The sequence below is a fragment of the Symphalangus syndactylus genome, chromosome 7 (genome assembly GCF_028878055.3).
Source record: "Symphalangus syndactylus isolate Jambi chromosome 7, NHGRI_mSymSyn1-v2.1_pri, whole genome shotgun sequence".
In the NCBI taxonomy this organism is placed as follows: Eukaryota; Metazoa; Chordata; class Mammalia; order Primates; family Hylobatidae; genus Symphalangus; species Symphalangus syndactylus.
The window spans coordinates 143,204,908-143,227,141 of NC_072429.2; the positions used below are offsets into that span (position 1 = coordinate 143,204,908).

Genomic DNA, 22,234 nt, shown 5'->3' on the forward strand with positions numbered 1-22,234 from the left:
TGCCTGCCTAATTTTTTGTATTTTTGGTACAGACGGGGTTTCAACATGTTGCCCAGGCCAGTCTCGAACTCCTGAGCTCAAGTAATCCTCCCAGCACAGCCTCCCAATGTGTTGGGATAATTGACATGAGCCACCACCGCACCTGGCCCTGTTCTACTGATAATGAGCTGAGACTAACCTGTGGGGCCACAGGACACCCCATGAGCTCAGCAGCCCCCCTTGTGCTCACACAGGCCTACATGGCTGTAGGCTGGACCCTGGCTTGGCCTCACCCTTGGGACATGAAGGGCTGGCCAGGGTGAGGCTAGACCATGAGGGCTCTGACAAGAGGACCAAGCACTGGGGCCCCAAGCCTGCCCCACTGGAGACTGAGGCCACCTCTGCCCGCAGGTCTCTGAAGGTCGGCCTGCAGATCTCCCTGGACTACTGGTGGTGCACCAATGTTGTCCTTCGAGGGGTGGAAGAGGTTTGTCCTGGTGCCCTGGGCACGAGGTGGTGGGCTGGGTGGGACTGAGGAGGCAGCCACCTGTCCCCATGTGTTCTCCCCATGCCTGTGGTCAGAACAGCCCGGGCTACTTGGAGGTGATGTCTGCGTGTCACCAGCGGGCAGCTGATGCCCTGGTGGCAGGGGCCATCAGCAACGGGGGCCTCTACGTGAAGCTGGGCCAGGGGCTGTGCTCCTTCAACCACCTGCTTCCCCCCGAGTACACCCGGACCCTGCGCGTGCTAGAGGACAGGGCCCTCAAGCGGGGCTTCCAGGAGGTGAGTGCTGCGCTCAGGCAGAGGGAGGTGGGGCCTCTGGCAGTGGCCCCAGGCTGCTCTGAGCACCTGTCCTTCCAGGTGGACGAGTTGTTCCTTGAGGACTTCCAGGCCCTGCCCCATGAGCTCTTCCAGGAGTTTGACTACCAGCCAATTGCTGCCGCCAGCCTGGCACAGGTGCACAGAGCCAAGCTGCACGATGGCACCAGCGTGGCCGTGAAGGTATATGGGGGCTGCCTTATTCAGCAGTGGGCTGGGAGGGGCACATTGGGGCCCCACGTCCTCACCACACCCTCGCCCAGTACAGGTGCAGTACATCGACCTGCGGGACCGCTTCGATGGGGACATCCACACCCTGGAGCTCCTGCTGCGGCTCATTGAGGTCATGCACCCCAGCTTTGGCTTCAGCTGGGTCCTCCAGGTACCGCCCCACCCCTTCCCCGGCCAGCAGGAGCAAGCACGTAGGCAGAGCTGGTAGGAGCAGCTGCGAGGCAAAGCTGGTCCTCAACCACCATCTGGCCCCCAGGACCTGAAGGGGACCCTGGCCCAGGAGCTGGACTTCGAGAATGAAGGCCGCAACGCAGAGCGCTGTGCGCGGGAGCTAGCACACTTCCCCTACGTCGTGGTGCCCCGCGTGCACTGGGACAAGTCCAGCAAGGTGGGCTGGGCCAGGCCCTTGGGGTGGGCACAGCGCCGGGCCTGCTGAGCCCAGCCTCTTGCTCTCCCCAGCGCGTGCTCACTGCCGACTTCTGCGCCGGCTGCAAGGTCAACGATGTGGAGGCCATCAGGAGCCAGGGGCTGGCGGTGCAGGACGTGAGTGCGGGGGCAGGGGCGGTTCAGGGCGGGCTGGTGCTGCGTCCACTGCAAGGCCTCTCCTCTCCCCAGATAGCAGAAAAGCTCATCAAGGCCTTTGCTGAGCAGATATTTTACACGGGCTTCATCCACTCGGATCCACACCCTGGCAACGGTAGGAAGTTACCCCGGGGGTGGGGGGTCTCGGGTTGGGCGCAGCGCGACCTAAGAGGCTGTATCCCTAGTTCTAGTGCGGAAAGGCCCGGACGGGAAAGCGGAGCTGGTGCTGCTGGACCACGGGCTCTACCAGTTCCTGGAGGAGAAGTGAGCGCGGGTGGGTGGGCGTGGGGCAGGGCAAGCCTCTCCTGCCGCAGAGGGCTCATGGCTGCGGGCCCATCCACACCCAGGGACCGCGCAGCCCTGTGCCAGCTGTGGCGGGCCATCATCCTGCGGGACGACGCCGCCATGAGGGCGCACGCAGCCGCACTGGGGGTGCAAGGTGAGGGCGTGCGGGGATGGCCTGGGCACCACAGAAGGGAGGCGGGTGGCGCAGAGCCCAGCTCAGAGCCCCCTCGCTCCCCAGACTACCTCCTGTTCTCCGAGATGCTCATGCAGCGCCCCGTGCGCCTGGGGCAGCTGTGGGGCTCGCACCTACTGAGCCGCGAGGAGGCAGCCTACATGGTGGACATGGCTCGCGAGCGCTTCGAGGCCGTCATGGCGGTGCTCAGGGCGCTGCCGCGGCCCATGCTGTTGGTGCTGCGCAACATCAACACCGTGCGCGCTATCAATGCGGCCCTCGGCGCCCCCGTGGATCGCTACTTCCTTATGGCTAAGAGGTCGGTGGCCCGAGGAGGCGCCCCGGCCGTGGTGGGGCTGGTGTGGGGCTGACACGGCGCTAACGCGGGTGTGTGCAGGGCCGTCCGGGGCTGGAGCCGCCTGGCGGGCGCCACGTACCGGGGTGTCTACGGCACCAGCCTCCTGCGTCATGCCAAGGTCGTCTGGGAGATGCTCAAGTTTGAAGTGGCGCTCAGGTGAGTGGCCGCGGGGCAGGTGGGTGGCGGGGGCCTGCTCCCCACCCACGTGTGACCTGTGACCTGACCCACGCAGGCTGGAGACCTTGGCCATGCGGCTGACCGCCCTCCTGGCTCGTGCTCTGGTCCACCTGAGCCTCGTGCCCCCAGCAGAGGAGCTCTACCAGTACCTGGAGACCTAGAGTGCAGCCGCCCAGGGCCGGCGGGGCCATTTTCGCCTTGGGCCGACGGAGGTGGCGGGGCTAGAGGTGTGGACACCCCGAGCCCCGTGGGCACTCGCATTGGGGGACTGTGACAGCAGCTGGGCCAGGAGGCCGTGTAATGACCACACACTCCTCTCACGCAAAAATGTTTTTCCTTGTGTTTTGTACAAAAATGGGGGTGGGAGGTAGTGCGGTGTGCTGGTGGTGACGGCATCCACGGGGCTAGAAGTGGGCGGTGACGCGGTCCGTCTCCAGCAAGTCGTCCAAGATCTGCAGGGGATGGACGGGTGGATGGGTGGGTGGGGATGCGCGCGGAGGGGCGGGACGCGCGGAGGGGCGGGGCGCGCACTCACTATGTCGGGCGTGGTGCCGATCTTCTTGGCCAGCTCGCTGCGCTCCATGGTGCTGAGGTACAGGTAGCGGTTGAGCAGCTCCCCATCCAGCACGTTGCGCACGGCATTCTGGAGGGTGCGGCGGTCCACGTGCAGCATCCTGGGGCGTACAGGCACGGGTGTCAGGGCAGGCTGGGGTGGAGGGGTTGCTGCACAGGGGCGGGGCTGGGGCTCACCGGAAGGCGCGGGGGTTGAGGCCGGCGTGGTGTGGCAGCATGGTGGTCAGTGCGTTCTGCAGCATCAGCAGCCGCCGGTAGGTTTTCTCCTGCATGGGCAGCAGCAGCCCGATGCCGCCGTCCAGGGTGGCTGCCGGGGGAGGGGGTTTGGTGTGAGCCAGGCCAACCCTAGGCGCCCCCCCAACCACACACACCTGCCCCCCCCACACTCACCAAACCACGTGATGTGCTTATTCTCCCACACGACCGACTTTTTGCTGAGCCCCTCAGTGGCCCCCCGGCACGGGGTCCTCCAGAACGTGTTCACGTGGGCACCCACGTGGAAGTCCGCCCGGCGCAGCAGGCGCATGCCCCCGAAACTCTCCTTGGCTAGACCAGAAAGGCCTAGGGTCACTGCTAGCCCAGCCCCGGCCCAGGCAGAGGGGGTGGGGGAAGCACTCACCTTCTGGCAGGTACATGTACACCATGAGGTTGCGGTCGCGGTCAGACACTGGGGAGCAGAGGCCCAGGGTTAGGCCCGGCCACCCCCAGAGCCTCAGCTCCCCAGGGCCCTGCCCACATACCCAGAAAACCCAGCTGGGCATTGTCCACCATGAAGTCCACACTGTACACCTCCAGGGGCTTGGCATCCTGGGGGCGGGAAGGGGGCGTCAGAGGTGCCTTGGGCGGGTACCCACCCAGACACCAGCACCACGGCCACAGGCGTACCCGCGACACCAGGCTCAGCGTCTTGCTTTCCTCCTGGTAGCGCAGCAGCGAAATGCTCTTCATGACGTCGGCTGCCAGGATGAAGTTCTTGACGCTGATCATCTGGTGGATGTAGAGCTGCGTGTCGATGAAGGCCATGCCTGTCAGCTCACTGGCCCGCAGGCTCCACAGAAAAATCTGGGGGCGAGGGGGAGGGTGAGCGGAGGCGGATGTGGAGCCAGGTGGGGGTGAGCCCGGGGGCACACGCTGGGTGGGACTGGCACACCTTCTGGCCGATGGCCGACACCAGGTGGCCATTGCAGTGGCACAGGGCGGTCACGGGCCCCTTCTGCTCCTTCTCGTAAAGGACTTTGAACTTGTTCTTGGTCAAGGGCTGGCCGGGCTCGGGCACCACCTCAATCACATCCATGATCAAGATCTGCAGGGCATGCGTATGGCTGCGGGATGGCTGTGGGGATGGCAGAGGGGCTGCCTGCTCCCGCCCCCGCTCACTGGCACCTTACCCGCCCTCGGCACGTGACCTCCTCCCCCTGCATGAGGCAGGTCCCGGCAGCCACGTAGCCTTTGAGGCCCGACACGGTCTCCTCGCTGCGCAGCGACACTGTCTTCATGCAGGTCACATGCTCCCACTCCTGCAGCTCGATCCTGTGGGGGCCGGGGGCCTCAGGATGCTGCCCAGAGGCCTTGGGCAGACCCCACCCCGGCCCAGCCTCACCTGGCATTGGGAATAGCCTCCCAGCTGACCGGGGAGATGAGCTGGATGGAGAAGGCCTCCTGCTGGGGGTGGATGTACCGCTCATCTGTGGGGACCAAGGGTGACAGTCAGGGTGGGGCTTCCCCAAGATGGGGCTGAGGATGGGAGTGTGGTGTGGGCGCCACCACCTCTCTCGATGGTCTCAAACTCCTTCTCCTCGCCAGTCATGCGTGGAATGCGGGCACACGGCGTGTTGGTGCTGGTGGCCACAGCATACACCTGTGGGTTAGTGGGGGTCACACACCAGTGGCCTGGCCAGGCCCAGAAGGTCCCTGGTGGGGTGGGGGTGGGGGTGGGGGCAGACCTTGGACTCCACGTGGTAAGCCACATAGTGGGCTGTGCAGCGCAGTGGGATCTTCCTGACAGGCCATGGGGCATCATAGGACAGGTAGGCAGGCAGGACACTGATCCTCAGCTCGCCCTGGGGTGGGGGCACAGGGTCGGGATCCAGGGCTAGCCAAGGGCAGGGGCAGGCAGGCCCAGGCCACCAAGAGCCCTGGGATGTTGCCTTCAGCTCTGTGGGAGCAGGGGTGGGTGAGGGACAGCTGTGTCCAGGCGAGGTCCTGGAAGGGGCTGCTGCTCAGCCTCTGGGGCTCCTTCTGTCCATTTTCCCAGGCTCAGCTGGGGCTAGGGATGCTGGCCACAGGGGATGGGAAAGCTAGGCCAGGCGGGCACTGGAGGCTGCAGACAAAGGGCAGCCCACAGACTGCCATGCTGGGGACTGAAAACCAGGCAGAGGGAGCCAGGGCTGCCCTCTTTCACGGACAGTCCTCAGTCCTCAGGAGCCCAGGAAGCACTCACCGCATCCCAGTCAGGGTCTCAAGTGACCTGGTGGTGTGGTGGCTTAAATAGGGAACCAGGATCAGAAAGCCTGTGTGCCCTCCCAAAGTCACAGAGCAGCCAAAGGGCAGAGCTAGCACTCAAGTCAGCTCTCCTGAGAAGTGTGGAGGCCAGGCCCTGTAAGGGCTTGCCCGGCGAGCCAGCAGAGCAGTGGTGGGGATCCCAGGGGCTGCAGCCCCAACTCCCAACCACCCCTTTCCAGACCTTTGGAGCACCAAGTCACAGGTTCCAACTCCTCAGCCTCAACCCCATTGCTCTCTGGACACTCCTTCCTGGTCCTCAGGGTGGAGCCAATGGTTCCTTCTCCTGTCCCCTCCCCCTCAGCCCCCAGCTGGGGCAGCATCACCCAGTGCTGCTGGGAACCGGCCGGGCCCCACCTGTCTGTTGAAGTACAGGAAGCCACGGGGACAGTTGACATTATGGAATGGAGCAAAAGAGTCGACGGGGCCATCGATGGCCATGGGGTGTAGCCGCAGAGCCCCTCGGCCGGTCACCAGGAGCCAGTGAGGGGAGGGGCCGCAGATGAACACCTGGGGGCAGGCACCGTGAGGATGCTGTGGATGAGGCTGCGTCTCCCTTCTACCACAGACCCCTGCAAAGGCGCTGGCCTACCCCTGAGTAGCCATAAATATCCTCGAAGTAGCGGAAACGTGCCACACGGCCCCGGGCCCCGGCCCCCTCCTCCGTGCCACCACCTTCTGCCTTCTTCTTGGATGGCTTTGGCTTCTTCTCACGGAAGTTGATGTTGTGAGGGACCTGGCGGGGGAACCATGCAGGTCCTCCAGGGGCTGCCGGTCTGAAACCCACACCTTGTACCACACCCACCCCACGCCCCAGCAGTCCAGCCACTGGCACCTTCTTAAAGCGGACTTTGAGATTGCCCTGGCCGAGCTGAGAGTCGTGGGGGAAGGCCTCGTAGATAAGCAGCTCTTGGTCCACATGCACCTGGCAGGATGAGGGGGGGCCATGGGGGAACGGGCAGGGCCATGGAGAAGATGGGATGGGCCATGGGAAGAGGTGGGCTGTGGGTAAGGGGCGGGGCTGTGGGTAAGGGGTGGGGCTGTGGGGGAGATGGGGTGGAGCCATGGGAAGGGGCAGGGCTGTGGGGAAGATGGGGTGGAGCCATGGGAAGGGGCAGGGCTGCGGGGAAGATGGGGTGGAGCCACGGGAAGGGGCGGGGCTGTGGGGGAGATGGGGTGGAGCCATGGAAGGGGCGGGGCCAGGGGAAGCTGGGAAGAGGAGGCCAGGCCACGCGTGCTCACCAGCAGGTAGGGCCTGCTCTGGCGGCTGCCCAGCGCCACCAGCAGCACCTCCTTGACGAGGGGCAGCTCCCCCTGGCGCGTGGCCTCCTCCCTGCGGGCCTCGCCCTGTGTAGTGGGCTGTCCAAAGGAGCTGTCCACGAGGACCCGCTGCCCCACAGGGAAGTTCTTCACCAGGAACACCAGCCGCCAGTCGGGGAGCTGGTAGATCTGCGGGGTGGGCAGCAGTCAGTGGAGGCAGGTGGGTGGAGCCAGCTGGGCCACAGTGCAGGGCACTACCTACCTCCATGGTGCCATTCTCCCGCACCAGCAGGCACCAGTGGGTAGGCTCTGCCCGGAAGGGTGCAGGGTCCCGGTCGGCAGGGGGCTGGCTGCTTCTTCGGGCCTCCTCCTTGCTAGGGCTGAAGAGGGAGCCTGAATCCCCATACAGCATCTCCTCCTCGTCATCCACTGTGGGGCTGGGGGCCAGCAGAGGGTCACAGGCAGCCTGCCAGCCACAGGGACCCAAGCCCCTACCTGCGCCCCCGGCCCCCACGCACCTAGTCTCCGAGCCCAGGCCCTCGGCCTCCGAGCCGCTGCGGCCCCCGAGCTCGTCACGGGCCCCTCCCAGGCGGCTCTCAGTGGTGAACATGCCGCTGAGGTCTCGGTACAGGCACAGCGTGATCACCTTGGACTGCTGCAGGGAGAGGGGTGGGCTCAGCGGCGGGCGGGGGGCGGAGACAGGTGGGCACCGGGAATGAGGGGGCCTACATGGTGTAGCGGGGGCTTGTGCAGCGCCAGGCGGTGGTGGCGGCCACTGTAGGAGTCACTCTTCAGCAGGAACATGGTGACGTGGCCCTCGGCACTCATGATGACCACATAGGGGTCGGCCACGGCGCACTGCACGATGGGGGCGCCCAGGTCCACGGGGATGAAGTGCAGCTGATTCACTGTGGGCATGGGGCAGTCAGCACACGCCTCCCCAGGGCCCAACCACCCCCCCACCTACCTCCTTCCAGTAGGTGGATGCCCAGGGCCCAACCATCCCCCCACCGCCGTCCCCACCCACCTACCTCCTTCCAGCAGGCGGATGCCCAGTGGTGACACTTGGACAATGTAGCGGTTGTCCCCGATGTTCCCAGCAAAGACCGTGGGGCCCTGAGTGGCGAAGCCGCTGGTGTCCAGCTCCATGATCTCCTGCCCCGTCTGCAGGATCTGCGGGAGACAGCTCTGAGGGAGGCGCCCCCCGCAGGGGACCCCAGCCCCAGGTCCCAGGCCCTGCCCCTCACCATGGTGGAGTCTTCCCGGCTGAGAATCAGGAATCCGTGTCTGCGGCCGTCGTCGTCTGCTTCAGGGGTGCTGGGTTCCTGCTCTGTGCCCTCCCCCTTGGGATTGTCCTCCTGTCAGGGCCAAAGGGGAGCAGGCTGGAAGCCACAGTCCAGCGAAGGCGGGCACACAGGTGCGACCTGGGCCCCCCCAGCCTACGAGAAGGCAGTACCGGTCCCATCCCAGGGCCTCCCTGCAGCGGGCTCACACCTACCTCCTCCTTACGCACTGGGGCGATGACTGTCCACATGTCATAGCAGCCGGGAAGCTCAAAGGTTGTCACCACCTGGGGCCGGATGCTCTTCTAGAATGATGATGGGGTGGGGGTGTGATGGGGGTATGAGCCCACCCAGGTCCCACCAGGAGGTGCCTGCCCCCTACCTGCCCACACACCTGCAGCACTGACAAAGCCCCGTTCTTCCCGTGGCCGGAGCAAACCACAATCTCCAGGTCCGGCTCAGGGCTGTTCTGAAACTGCACAGGACTTGGGGGTGAGGACTATGCCCCCCACCCCCCCCACTCCAGCCCCTGCCCCCAACCCCAACCCCAACCCTGGGCACCTCTTCAGAGAGGAAGGCAGGCTCGCCCATGGCGGCATTGGCGCAGGGTCCGATGTTAAGGATGCTGTCACACACCTGCGGCACAGCAACAGTCAGGGGCCCGCTGGGGGGCACTGGCTGGGATGGGGGCCCTGCTGCCTCAGACTCACCTCAAAGGAGTAGGTGGCCAGCTGTGTGCCCGACTGGGCCTCGCTGCCATACACTTCAATCTCGTCCACCTCGTCCTGCGGCACTGACTTGCCCGCAGCTGCACACAGAGAGCCCACCTGAGCGCAGCCCTGGGTCACCTGGCCCTCACCTGACCAGCCCCTGGCCCGGCCCTCACCTGACCAGCCAACCGTTGCGTCCACTCGCTTCTTCTTTGAGGGAGGCTCTTCCTGTGAGGCAGGAAGGGCACTGAGTGGCATGCTACAGCGGTGCCCACATGAAGGGTGGTGGCCCGATGGGCCCAGGAAACCCACCTTGTCGGCAGCCTCACGGACAGCACTGGCCGGGGGCTCCTGCAGCTTCTCCGTGTACTTGAGGAGGAGGGAGTTGCCCAGGCGAGAACCCAGGAACAGGTACCCGGGCTCCATGGTGACCATCTGAGGGAGGGCAGGTGTGTGAGGGGGGGGGCCAGGCCTGGACCCAGAGCCAACCCCTAGTCCCAACTCACTCACGCTGGTAGTGAGGACACTGGCGGCCGCCTTGTCAAAGTGGAACGCTCGGACACTGCGCATGCCGTCGGTGATGAGGGTCAGCACATAACTGGGGGCAGGGAGAATTCTGAGTTGGGGATGGAGACCCTGGGGGAGTGAAGGGGGCCAGGGGACCCCAGGGGACTTGTGGGGAGTGGTGCGGGCAGAGTCCATGGGCGGGGGAGGGGCTCACATCTCGCCACCCTTGAGAGAGATGACCATCTTGTCGTAGGAGATGAAGGTGGCCTGGGCGCAGTCCAGGGTGATCCGCACACCCTCCTGGGTGCCTGTGGGGTGGGTGGTCAGGCCGACTAGGCAGGCCCAAGCTGTCCCTGGCCCCACCCCAGCCACCCCACACTCACGAAGCGGGAAAGCCGTGGTGCCTGTGGTGAGGCTGTTGAGAGCCACGCCGTATGGGGGGACGCTCTGGTTCAGGTACAACAGCGAGTTGACGGCAAACACCACTACCCCACCTGGAGGTGGACACAGGCTGGTGGGCAGGCTCAGTGCTCCCTCCACACACTCCCCTATCCACTCCCAGGACACACACCTATGGGCTTGGGCACAGCCAGAGCCTGGGTGCAGTCAAAGGGCAGGCTGGTGAGGGACCAGATGACGGGGTGCACTTTCTGTGTGATGTTCAATGAGATGGCCACAATGGAGCACGTGTCCTGCCGCACGGCCACGCGCCTGGGGACGCCAGTGGGTCAGCCAGGGGCCTTGCCTCCCCGCAGAGACCCAGGCCCAGCTCCTCCGAGCAAGCCCCGCCCCCAGGCCCTACCCCACAAGCCCTACCCATACCCCATAATCCCCGCCCCAAACCCCATAAACCCCACCCCAGGTGGAGGCAGCTGGGGGGCCCACAGCGCAGAGGGGCCTCCTTAGGGGGCTCACCCAGGCCAGGTCTGGTTGGGCTCGAACAGGATGAGCAGGGTGGGCTCGTAGTAGCCATGCAGGAACTGCAGGTCGATGATGTTGAGCAGCTTCTCGTCTAGGGCCCGCACATCGATGATGTAGCTGGGCAGGAAGCTGGACCTCTGCCTGGGGGGCCAGGGACTTCAGCAGGAGAGGAGGGGATGCAGGGAGGGGAGCTCCGGGCTCTGGCGCCCCCCCACCGGAGCGCCACGGCCTGCCTCAGCTGGCACTCACCCCTCGCCCACGAGCCCCTCGTGCTCCTCAGCCAGGCTCTCCCTGCGGAAGGGCAGGACCACCAGCCGTGTGCCGTAGACAAGCATGGCTGCGCAGCGCCCATCGGGGTCCACCCGCACTCGCGGCGTGTGTACATTCTGCACAAACCCATCCTGGGGGCAGAGGGGGCATCAGCCAGGCCCAGCATAGGAGACCCCAAGGGAAGCACTTGGGGCAATAGAACCCAGCTGCAGGGGGAGGGAGGGTGGCTGGGCTGGGGCCTGGGTGGGGGCGGGAGCATGGCCCTACCCGAAGCTCAGGCTCCTCAAAGTAGTGCAGTGACAGGGTCTTCAGGTCGTGGGTGCCCGGGTCGTACTCCACCACAGACAGCTGGGGTCAGAGGGCACAGCCATGGCTGCCGACTGCCTGTCCTGACAGTGTCGCACCCGGCAACCAATGGCTGTGCCCGGGCCCACCCCACCAGGCCCTGGCACCCACTCCCATGCTTTGACTAGGCCCACCCCGCCAAGCCTACCACTCACCTTGGCATCCTTGAAGCTTAGGAGCAGGGCATCCCTCTTGGCTCCTGCCAGCTGCACGCTGGCCATGGACATGACATTGCCGAAGAAGGAGAAGGAGGCAGCAAGCTCGAGCTTCTCCCGGTGGGCCTTCCCCTCTAGCGGAGACGCCAGGGCTCAGGGTCAGGGCCCAGCCATGCCTGGCACCCGCACAGCCCCAGGCCACCCCACCACACTCACCTGTGCTCCGGTCATTCTTGGTCAGGGCCTGGAGAGAAGAGAAAGAGAGGGCAGTGAGGGGCCACATCTGGCAGCTCACCTCATCCAGGGAACGAGAAAAGACCACCAAGGCTGGCCCCTGCCTCCTGGGAGCTCTGTCCAAATCCTCTCTGCGACAGGGAGGGAGGGAGCAGACCAGGGGCTTCTGGAGACAGCTGTGCACAACCCCCCACAGTGACCCCTGTTCATGTTCTCACGCCCACGGCCCAGCCCTGGCACAAGCCTCTCTCCAGGAAACCCCTACCTCATGGCTCCCTAGCAGCCAGGAAACCCCTACCTCACGGCTCCCTAGCAGCCAGGCCCTGTGCGGCAAGCACTCAGGGTTAGAGTGCACTCTGTCTGTGTCTGCACACCCCCAAACCTGCCTGGTTGCACACCCACAGCAGCCTAGCCCTGGCCCCTGGGTCCGAATGTCACAGGACAGGAAGCCAGAGCCAAGGGATATCTGTAGCTACTGATCTGTGTGCTTGTTAGAGAAGAGGAAGCCCCGAGCTATCCCAACGCCTCGGGCTCCCCCAGGCTGCCTCTCTGTCTCCTCCCTTTTCACTGCCCTCCCAGAATGTTAAGACGCTGTGTGTTCTTTGCTACTAAGTAGCTAGTTTAACTAGCTAGCAGATTTACATGCCATTGCCTCAAGGCAAGGGAAAAGTGGGTTTTTTTGTTTTGTTTTGTTTTTTGTTGTTTTTTTGAGACGGAGTCTTACTCTGTCACCCAGGCTGGAGTGCAGTGGCACGATCTCGGCTCACTGCAACCTCTGCCTTCTGGGTTCAAGTGATTCTCCTGCCTTAGCCTCCCGAGTAGCTGGGATTACAGGCCTCTGCCACCACGCGCAGCTAACTTTTGTATTTTTAGTAGAGACAGGGTTTCACCATGTTGGCCAGGCTGGTCTCGAACTCCTGACCTCAGGTGATCGACCTGTCTCGGTCTCCCAAAGTGCTGGGATTACAGGCGTGAGCCACCTCAAGGTCATTTTTCACGACGGACTTGTGCCATGGGGAGGGCATCTTGGAAGCTAGTTAACAGATACAGAAGAGGCATCCACAAACCAATACCCATCTCACAGCGACAAGGGCAACTCCAGGGCTTTACCCGCAAATTCTACCAAAGGTTTCAGAAGTAACGACAAACTTAAAAACAAAAAACACACCCACTCATGTGGGGCTGACGGTACCGCAGGCGGCTCAGGCCACCCCAACAGCCCACAGACAGGTGGGACAGGAAGTGACACCAACCTCTTCAAAACACCTGCAGATGAGCCCAGTGACAAGCAGGGGTATTATAACACAACTGGGTTGAGTTATTCCAGGAACGCAAAACTAGTTTTCCACAAGAACAGCCATCACTAAACTTACCATGCTGTCAAAATGAAGGAGAAAAATCATGTCATTTTAATGGATACAAAAAAGCATCTGGGCCGGGCGCGGTGGCTCACGCTTGTAATCCCAGCACTTTGGGAGGCCGAGGCGGGCGGATCACGAGGTCAGGAGATCGAGACCACGGTGAAACCCCGTCTCTACCAAAAATACAGAAAAATTAGCCGGGCGTGGTGGCGGGCGCCTGTAGTCCCAGCTACTCGGAGAGGCTGAGGCAGGAGAATGGCGTGAACCCGGGAGGCGGAGCTTGCAGTGAGCCGAGATCGCGCCACTGCACTCCAGCCTGGGTGACAGAGCAAGACTCCGTCTCAAAAAAAAAAAAAAAAAAAAAAAAGCATCTGATAAAAGCATTCATGATAAAAACTCCTAGTAAAGCAAAAATAGGAGGAAAAATTTTTGTTTCTTTGTTTGAGATGGAGTCTCACTTTGTTGCCCATCCTGGAGTGCAATGGCGTGATCTTGGCTCACTGCAACCTCCGCCTTCCAGGTTCAAGCGATTCTCCTGTCTCAGCCTCCTCAGTAGCTAGGATTACAGGCGCGCACCACCACGTCTGGCTAATTTTTGTATTTTTAGTACAGACAGGGTTTTGCCATGGCCAGGCTGGTCTTGAACTCCTGACCTCAAGCAATACACTCACCTTGGCCTCTCAAAGTGCTGGGATCACAGGCATGAGCCACCACGCCAGGACTTTGTTTTTTGACACAGGGCCTCACTGTCTCCCAGGTTGGAGTGCAGAGGAGCAATCATGGTTCACTGCAGCCTCGACCTCCTGGGCTTAGGTGATCCTCCCACCTCAGCCTCCCGAGTAGCTGGGACACATATGAGTCACCACACCTGACTAATTTATTTATTTTTTAAATTTTGAGACAGAGTCTCACTCTGTCACCCAGGCTGGAGGGCAGTGGTGTGATCTCAGCTCCCTGCAACCTCTGCCTCCTGGGTTCAAGCAATTCTTCTGCCTCAGCCTCCCAAGTAGCTGGGATTACAGGCATGTGCTACCAGCCCGGCTAATTTTTGTATTTTTAATAGATAGGGTTTTGCCATGTTGGCCAGGATGGTCTCGAACCCCTCACCTCAGGTGATCTACTCACCTTGGCCTCCCAAAGTGCAAGGATTATAGACATGAGCCACCGCGCCCAACTTCCTTAATCAAATAAAGGGCATCTACAAAAAGTCTACAGCAATGTGGTGCTGGGAGTGAAACGTTACAAGTTTTCCCTCTTGAGGCCGGGCGCAGTGGCTCATGCCTGTAATCCCAGCACTTTGGGAGGCCGAGGTGGGTGAATCACCTGAAGTCAGGAGTTCAAGACCAGTCTGGCCAACATGGTGACATAGTGAAATCCTGTCTCTACTAAAAATACAAAAATTAGCCAGGTGTGATGGCAGGTGCCTGTAATCCCAGCTACTCAGGAGGCTGAGGCAGGAGAATCGCTTGAATCCGGGAGGCGGAGGTTGCAGTGAGCTGAGATCACGCCATTGCACTCTAGCCTGGGGTACAAGAGAGAGATTTCGTCTCAAAAAAAAAAAAAAAAAAGGTTTCCCTCTTGGTCAGGAGCAGCCAAGGACACCTGATCCACCCTGCCAAGTATAAGGTCAATATACAGAAATCAACTGCACTTCTGACTTCTGTGTACATGCAAGAAACAGGGGTAATCACTCAGAAGAATTTTTTTTTTTTTTTTTTTTTTTTTGTGAGACGGAGTCTTGCTCTGTCGCCAGGCTAGAGTGCAGTGGCACAATCTCGGCTCACTGCAAGCTCTGCCTCCCGGCTTCAAGCCATTCTCCTGCCTCAGCCTACCGAGTAGCTGAGACTACAACTGCCTGCAACCACGCCCAGCTAATTTTTTTTTTTTTGTATTTTAGTGGAGTCGGGGTTTCACCATGCTGCACAGGCTGGTCTTGAACTCCTGAGCTCAGGCAATCCACCCGCCTCGGCCTTCCAAAGTGGTGGGATTACAGGCGTGAGCCACTGCGCCTGGCCACCACTCAGAAGGATTTTAAGAAAAATGTGTACATAGTCAAATGGTCTAATGTCTAACTGACATCTTGGGGAAAAGAGGACAGAATCAATAGCTAAAGAAATAGTGACCAAAGGCTGGGTGCGGTGGCTCACGCCTGTAATCCCAGCACTTTGGGAGGCCGAGGCGCGCAGATAACGGGGTCAGGTGATCGAGACCATCCTGGCTAACACGGTGAAATCCCGTCTCTACTAAAAATACAAAAAAATTAGTCGGGCGTGGTGGCGGGCGCCTGTAATTCCAGCTACTCGGGAGGCTGAGGCAGAAGAATCGCTTGAACCCAGGAGGTGGAGCTTGCAGTGAGCCGAGATTGTGATACTGCTCTCCAGCCTGGGTGATAGAGTGAGACTCCATCTCAAAAAAAAAAAAAAAAAAAAAAAAAAAAGAAAAGAAAAAAAACCTTGAAAATTTGAGTAAGAGGATGTTTACAGGGTTTCAAAATAAGTCCCTACAAGATACGTTTAGTTACAAAAGGAAGAAATAACCTTACGATGGGGGAATCCAGGCCAACACTACCCAACCAGGCATCAAAGCATCAGCATCCAGTCATGAGGCAAAGGCCTCCAGCCGCCTCCTGAAAGCTGATGGGGTGCTGTGTGCCTCTGCTGTGGTGTTCCTGTCAAAAATACAAATACCTCGGAATTTCTTGGCTGGGCACAGTGGCTCACACCTGTAATCCCAGTACTTTGGAAGGCCAAGGCGGGTGGATCACTTGAGGTCAGGAGTTCGAGACCAGTCTGGCCAACATGGTAAAACCCCATCTCTACTAAAAAAACAAAAAAATTAGCTGGGTGTGGTGACGCACGCCTGTAATCCCAGCTACTCAGGAGGTTGAGACAGGAGAACTGCTTGAACCCAGGAGGCGGAGGTTGCATGAGCTGAGATTGCGCCACTGCACTCCAGCCTGGGCAACAAGAACGAAACTCTGTCTCAAAAAAAAAAGGGACTTTTATTAATTTCAACAATGTTGTATATTTTCTTCCCCATAAAGGGGCCTTTTATGCTACCCAAGGCCACATGCTTGCCTATTTCCTATCCATGCCTTCTCCTCCCTCTCTCTGCAAAGCAACAGCGCCTCAACACCCTGAGACACAACTGGCCTTGCTTCTTGCCTCCCCGGAGACTGAGGTGCCAGCAGACACCCCCACCCTCCTCACTGTGCCCATGTTCTGTGCCTGCCTTCCCGTGGCCATGGGTGAGCGGGTCACACTCAAGCCAAGCCAAGCCTGCACTAGATTCTCTGAGCTGCACGAGGCCGGGCACAGTGGTTCAAGCCTGTATTCCCAGAGCTTTGGGAGGCCCAGGCGGGTAGATCGCCTGAGGTCAGGAGTTTGAGACCAGCCTGAGCAACATGATGAAACTCTGTCTCTACTAAAAATTAGCCAGGTGTGGTGGTGGTGCCTACTGTCCCAGCTACTCAGGAGGCTGAGGCAGGAGAATTGCTTGAACCCGGGAGGCAGAGGTTGCAGTGAGCTGAGATCGCACCGTTGCACTCTAGCCTGGGTGACAGAGGAAGACTCCGTCTCAAAAAAGAAAAAAAAAGACAGCTGTATGAAAGGTGGCTGTCTCCCTCCCTCTCCAGGTGAATCTGGGCTGGAGGCTGCCTTTAGGGCAGACTGTGGTGGCCGGGACGGTGCCCTCCTGGTCTAGCCCTTAAAGTGACTGGCAGCTTCTGCCTTAGCCTCCTACAGCTCTGAGTTCCTGCAAGAAGCTCAACTACAACAACACCACCATGCTGCCAGGAAAACCAAGCTAGCCATGCTGGGACAGGGGAGAGTGGAGGGATGGCGTGGGGGTAGGGAAGACACATCTGGCCTGTCCCCAGCTCTTCAGGTCGTCCCTGTCAAGGCTCACCCTGGTGGAGGAGAGCCAAGGGCTCCCCATACTCTGAGGAATCCCTGAAAACCTGGCTTCCAGGTGTGCGATTATGATGAAAGACCTCGTTTGTATATTCCAGGGCAGTTTGTTACAGAGCCACGATTAGACTGACCCCAGGAGGATGGCTTGGGCACTGAAGTTCGAGGCCAGCCTGGACAACATAGCAAGACCCCGTTACTTAAAAACAAAAAACAAAACAGAAGAAAACCTCTTTTCCTGCCATTTATGGCTCGATTTCTTGCTTCAGTTCACGCACATCTCCTCCAGAGTTGTCTTTGTTCACTGTTCCTGACACTCCTCCTCTGCTGAGCTCTTACCCGTGCTACCTTCAGACCACAACCCCTCATGCCACCAGACTGCCCTGTCAGAGTCACCAGGCATCACCTGAGGCTCAGCAGGGTGGAACCCAGTGTAGAGTCCCTCCCATCTGCCTTCCCTGGGCCTTCAGGGCCCTGTCCAGCTTTCCCCCTGCCTTCCAGGCCATGCCACCTCCAGCTATTTCATGGCCTCTCATCTCCCCAGTCTCTCAATGTTGGGGTGCCCCAAGATCTCAACCAGTTTCCAAGGGCAGACACCAACCCCAGGCTGAAGACTCTGACTTGACCTCCATACCAGACCTCAATCCTCAACTCCAGACTCTTGCATGCACCCTCCTGCTCTGCACTGCTGCCTGATGTGGAATGAGCTCCTCGGCTGATCTACGGTGGCCAGCATCCAAGGCAGCACAATGTCCCCTGCAGTGAATGCTGGGAGGTGTTGCACCCTCTGCAACCCCCACCAGGGTTGGTAGATATGACCAGTAGAATATGACAGAAGGTTAACAGTGTATTACTACTACTTTTTTTTTTTTAGATGGAGTTTTGCTCTGTCACCCAGGCTGGAGTGGAGTGCAATCTCAGCTCACTGCAACCTCTGCCTACGGGTTCAAGCAATTCTGCAGCCTCCTGAGTAGCTGGGATCACAGGTGCCTGCCACCATACCCGGGTAATTTTTGTATTTTTAGTAGACACAGGGTTTTGCCATGTTGGCCAGACTGGTCCCGAACCCATGACCTCAGGTCATCCACCCGCCTCGGCCTCCCAAAGTGCTAGAGTGCTAGGACGATAGGCGTGAGCCACTGCACCCGGCCTTTTTTTTTTTTTTGAGATAGGGTCTCACTCTGTTGTCCGGGCTGGAGTATAATGGTGCAATCATAGCTCACTGCAGCCTTGACCTCCTGGGCTTGAGTGATCCTCCCGCCCTGGCCTCCCATGTAGCTAGGACTACACACAGGCCACTATGCCCAGCTAACTTTTATATTTTATATTTGGGCCAAGCACAGTGGTGCACTCCTGTAATCCCGGCACTTTGGAAGGCCAAGGTGAGTGGACTGCCTGAGCTCAGGAATTTGAGACCAGCCTGGCCAATGGGGCGAAACCCTGTCTCTATTAAAAATACAAAAAAAAATTAGCCGGGCGCGGTGTCACACACCTGTAATCCCAGCTACTGGGTGGAGGGTTTAGGGGGCTGAGGCACAAGAATTGCCTGAATCCACGAGGCAGAGGTTAAAGTCAGCTGAGATCACACCACTTCATTCCAGCCTGAGTGACAGAGCAAGACTCCGTCTCACCAGGAAAAAAAAAAAAAAAAAAATTATTTGTAGAGATGGGGTCTTGCTATGTTGCTCAGGCCAATCCTGAACTCCTGGCCTCAAGCAATCATCCCACTTCAGCCTCCCAAAGTGTGGGACTATAGGTGTGAGCCAATGCACCCAGCCTGAGATTCGTTACAGGACTCACCGTGGCTTCAGTCTTGGTGGGTCTCTCATTGTGAGGGAGGCTGCCATGTTGTGAGCTGCCCCAGGGAGGGGCCCATGTGGTGAGGAACTGTGGCCTCCTGCCAATAGTGTGTTAGGAGCAGAAACTCCAGCCCTTGTCAAGCCTTCAGAGGACGGGAGCCCTGGCCAGCAAACACATGTGTATGCTGGGGTAGGAGCCCAGGAGGGTTGGCCTTCTTTGGCCTGCGCTTCTGACCCATCTGCCTGCTGGGTCAGCCCCTATTCACAACCCTCTCGTGGTTCCTCCCTGCTTTGTGGAGAATAGTCCTGACCACGGCCTACCCCCCTCCATCCCCACCACAACATCCACTCTATACCATGGCCACACTGTGCATGACTCTCCACCCTCAACTGCTTTGGGCCTGTGCACAGGTTGTTTCTTCTGCCTGGAACACCCTCCTCTCACCATCCCTGGGCCTGGATAAGAGTTACTCCTCCTTTCAAGAACAATGGAGAAACTGCCTTTTGCAAGTTGCCTTCCTGGACCAGCTTTCAACCCTCTGGCAACCAAAACACCACTGTATTTCCCAAACCCTTGAGGCGTGTGCCCCACCGTACCAAGAATCCTGTCAACAGTCTGTCCCCATCCTAGACCTGGCCCTGTTCCTTACTCTAGGAACGTCCTTCCCCCGACAAACTCCCGCTCTGCCTCAGACAGGCTCTTCTGATCATGCGACTGGAAATAGTCTCCTTCCTTCACTCCTTTATCCCCGCAGCAGTGCAGGGGCAGGTGTGTTTATTTAGATGTTCCCCTTCCCCAAGTGTCTGCAGGTATCTCTGCTACCCAGCACACAGCGGGCGTTCGCTCCTTCCAAACAACTTGCTGAAAAAACGGAAGAGCAAACAAGACGGCTAGGGCAGCGCGCCCTCCCCGATGGGGTAGGAAGGGAGGCAGAACAGGGTAGCAGCTATGAGAAAGGATCTGAGCACAGGAGACTCAGGGTCGTATCTTGGCTCCTCAGGCTGGGGAACCTTAAGCAAATCCCTGAACTTGTCTGGGGCTGGGCTCTTCCATCTGCAACCGGGGGCGGTGAGCGCACCCACGTCGCGGACAGCGGGGAGGGCTCCCGGGGCCCGACCTACCTCGGCGTCGCGGTTGAGGCGGTACACGTAGAGCTGCGAGGTCCCGGCCACCACGAGGTTGCGCTCGCTGTTGTTGAAGAAGTTGCAGTACATGGAGAACTCCAGGCCGGTGGGCGGATGCGCCTGTTTGTACACGGCGTACATGACGCCAACCCGGGCTGCTCAAGACGGGGAGAGGAAGGGTGAGCGGGGTCGCCCACACAGGAGCCCGGCCCCGCACCGCGCCCCTCCCTAGCCTCGCGCTGCCGCCTCAGCTGCCCGCCCGGCCGCCCACCTGGCAGTTGGAGCCGACTCGAGGGGAACCGGGACAGCAGCGAACTCGCTCCGGCCGGGCCCAGTAGCTGGGCGCGAAGGTTCCGGGCTTCTGCGCCTGCGCAGCGCCGCCGCGTGAGCGTGGCTGCAGGGACGACAGCGGGCCCTGGTGGCCCGGGATGCGGGCGGCTGCCGGCTGGGCTCCGGGCTGGGCGTCTGGACCCCAAACCCCTAGCGCGCGAAGTGCGGGGCCTCCGCTGCGGGCGGAGCAGCGCGGGTGGGAAGCCGCAGGGGCGCCGGCTGCAGCGACTCGGGGTCGGCCGGGGGTGCGTCCGCGCCAGACCCAGGACGGCTGCAGGGAGAAGCGACTCCGCTCGTAGCCCCCGGGTTCAGGGGGCTGCGCCGGGATCCGGAAGAGGGGGCGCGGCGCCTCGCCAGTGTCTGGGGCTTCCAGAAAGCTTCCTAGAGAGGCCGCACGCCCCCTCTGCCCAGTGTCCCCGCGCAGAGCGACCCCCGCCGCCAACACTCCCGCGGAGGACCCCGCGGGTCCGCGAGCCCAGCGCTGTCCGCCCGCCTTGCTCACTGCTGCCTACCCAGGGCGGGCCCAGTGCCAGCTTCCAGGAGCTTGGATCCTGGATCAGGCACGGGCCTAGGACCTAGAAACGGAATCATGAGAAATAAAACAAGAAAGTATCGTTACGCCCAAGAAAATGTGTGTTTTTGTTGCATCCAAATCTACTCACTTGCTCATTGGGCAGTGGGGGAAGGGCCACTTGGATGCTCAGGCGTGTGACTCCTGAGCCACACTCAACCGTCTTTTAAAAGTCAATAGGAGGCAGTGGCTCACGCCTGTAATCCCAACACTTTGGAAGGCTGAGGTGGGCGGATCACCTGAGGTCAGGAGTTCGAGACCAGCCTGGCCAACATGGTGAAACTCAGTCTCTACTAAATATACAAAAATTGTGGGGAAAAGAAAGAGAGATCAGATTGTTACTGTGTCTATGTAGAAAAGGAAGACATAAGAAACTCCATTTTGATCTGTACTAAGAAAAATTGTTTCTGCTTTCTTTGAGATGCTGTTAACCTGTAACTTTAGCCCCAACCCTGTGCTCACAGAAACATGTAATGAATCAAAGTTTAATGGATTTAGGGCTGTGCAAGATGTGCCTTCTTAACAATGTTTGTACCCAGTATGCTTGGTAAAAGTTATCGCCATTCTTCATTCTCGATTAACCAGGGACACAATGCACTATGGAAAGCCGCAGGGACCTCTGCCCAAGAACGCCTGGGTATTGTCCAAGGTTTCCCCCCACAGAGACAGCCTGAGATATGGCCTCGTGGGAAAGGAAATACCTTACAGTCCCCCAGCCTAACACCTGTAAAGGGTCTTTGCTGAGGAGTAGCGAAAGAGGGATGCCTCTTTGCAGTTGAGATAAGAGGAAGGCTTCTGTCTCCTGCTTGTCCCTGGGAATGGAATGTCTCAGTGTAAAGCTGACCATTCCCTTTTGTTCTATTCTGAGATAGGAGAAATCCGCCTGGAAGCGAGATATGCTGGCAGCGAGATATGCTGGCAGCAATACTGCTCTGTTACTCTTTCCTACACTGAGATGTCTGGGCCGGGCGCGGTGGCTCACGCTTGTAATCCCAGCACTTTGGGAGGCCGAGGCGGGCGAATCACAAGGTCAGGAGATCGAGACCACGGTGAAACCCCGTCTCTACTAAAAATACAAAAAATTAGCCGGGCATGGTGGCGGGCGCCTGTAGTCCCAGCTACTGGGAGAGGCTGAGGCAGGAGAATGGCGTGAACCCGGGAGGCGGAGCTTACAGTGAGCCGAGATTGCGCCACTGCACTCCAGCCTGGGTGACAGAGCGAGACTCCGTCTCAAAAAAAAAAAAAAAAAAAAAAACTAGCACTGCTGCTCTGTTACTCTTTGCTACACTGAGATGTTCGGGTAAAGAGAAACATAAATCTAGCCTACGTGCACATCCGGACACAGTACCTTTCCTTGAACTTATCCATGATACAGATTCCTTTGCTCACATGTTTCCCTGCTGACCTTCTCCCCACTTGTTGTCCTGCTACACTCTCCTCGCTAAGATAGTAAAAATGATGATCAATAAATACTGAGGGAACTCGGAGGCCGGTGCTGGTGCGGGTCCTCCATATGCTGGGTCCTCTGGGCCCACTGTTCTTTCTCTATACTTCGTTTCTCTGTCTTACTTCGTTTCTCAGTCTCTCGTCCCACCTGATGAGAAATACCCACAGGTGTGGAGCGGCTGGCCCTTCAAAATTTTAGCCGGGCATGTTGGCGCACACCTGTAATCCCAGCTACTCGGGAGACTGAGGCAGGAGAATTGCTTGAACCCAGGAGGCAGAGGTTGCAGTGAACCAAGATCGCATCATTGCGCTCCAGCCTGGGTGACAAGAGTCA

General features: G+C 59.7%; 2 protein-coding genes across 12 annotated transcripts in view; one reads left to right on the plus strand and one right to left on the minus strand.

Annotated features, from left to right (window-relative positions):
* Positions 1-2,931, plus strand: part of ADCK5 (aarF domain containing kinase 5) — a 20,179-nt gene extending 17,248 nt beyond the window's left edge. For 5 of the 8 annotated variants that reach the window (XM_063643070.1, XM_055287651.2, XM_063643068.1 and 2 more), the window contains 12 exons: positions 391-466; positions 562-762; positions 841-981; positions 1,067-1,180; positions 1,286-1,417; positions 1,489-1,572; positions 1,645-1,726; positions 1,797-1,875; positions 1,959-2,050; positions 2,135-2,387; positions 2,466-2,582; positions 2,659-2,931. In XM_063643070.1, coding sequence (XP_063499140.1) covers positions 391-466; positions 562-762; positions 841-981; positions 1,067-1,180; positions 1,286-1,417; positions 1,489-1,572; positions 1,645-1,726; positions 1,797-1,875; positions 1,959-2,050; positions 2,135-2,387; positions 2,466-2,582; positions 2,659-2,764 — 1,477 coding nt within the window. In that variant the 3' untranslated portion in view covers positions 2,765-2,931. The remainder of the gene's footprint in view (positions 1-390; positions 467-561; positions 763-840; positions 982-1,066; positions 1,181-1,285; positions 1,418-1,488; positions 1,573-1,644; positions 1,727-1,796; positions 1,876-1,958; positions 2,051-2,134; positions 2,388-2,465; positions 2,583-2,658) is intronic. The other 3 variants (XM_063643071.1, XM_063643073.1, XM_063643072.1) reach the window with 1 other exon arrangement.
* CPSF1 (cleavage and polyadenylation specific factor 1) lies at positions 2,921-20,453 on the minus strand. Of its 4 annotated transcripts, none has more exons than XM_055287645.2 (38): positions 19,825-20,453; positions 19,551-19,708; positions 11,343-11,370; positions 11,127-11,260; positions 10,894-10,974; positions 10,606-10,757; positions 10,351-10,497; positions 10,007-10,146; positions 9,819-9,929; positions 9,650-9,743; positions 9,439-9,526; positions 9,241-9,363; positions 9,105-9,156; positions 8,929-9,026; positions 8,780-8,854; positions 8,613-8,693; positions 8,434-8,523; positions 8,183-8,293; positions 7,967-8,108; positions 7,665-7,843; positions 7,454-7,590; positions 7,198-7,372; positions 6,918-7,124; positions 6,511-6,600; positions 6,268-6,411; positions 6,033-6,185; positions 5,120-5,236; positions 4,944-5,034; positions 4,777-4,861; positions 4,565-4,706; positions 4,327-4,479; positions 4,062-4,238; positions 3,917-3,983; positions 3,796-3,843; positions 3,567-3,722; positions 3,354-3,483; positions 3,139-3,277; positions 2,921-3,055 (listed from the first exon to the last, which is right to left on the minus strand). In XM_055287645.2, exons 2-38 carry the CDS (start codon positions 19,692-19,694, stop codon positions 3,008-3,010), a joined length of 4,329 nt encoding a protein of 1,442 aa, XP_055143620.1. In that variant the 5' UTR covers positions 19,695-19,708; positions 19,825-20,453; the 3' UTR covers positions 2,921-3,007. The 4 variants fall into 4 exon arrangements, with proteins under 4 accessions (XP_055143620.1, XP_055143621.1, XP_055143618.1 ...); XM_055287646.1 differs by having other exon boundaries at positions 3,567-3,737; positions 8,449-8,523; positions 19,825-19,946; XM_055287643.1 differs by having other exon boundaries at positions 3,567-3,737; positions 19,825-19,946.
* Between the last annotated feature and the right edge of the window lie 1,781 nt (positions 20,454-22,234).

Coding starts and splice junctions, on each gene's coding strand:
- CPSF1 (XM_055287643.1), bottom strand. CDS start 19,694: ATGTACGCCGTGTACAAACAGGCGCATCCGCCCACCGGCCTGGAGTTC. Junction 3,844..3,916: donor TGCCCAGCTGGGTTTTCTGG/GTATGTGGGCAG, acceptor TCTGCTCCCCAG/TGTCTGACCGCGACCGCAAC. Junction 3,738..3,795: donor GTACATGTACCTGCCAGAAG/GTGAGTGCTTCC, acceptor CAGTGACCCTAG/GCCTTTCTGGTCTAGCCAAG.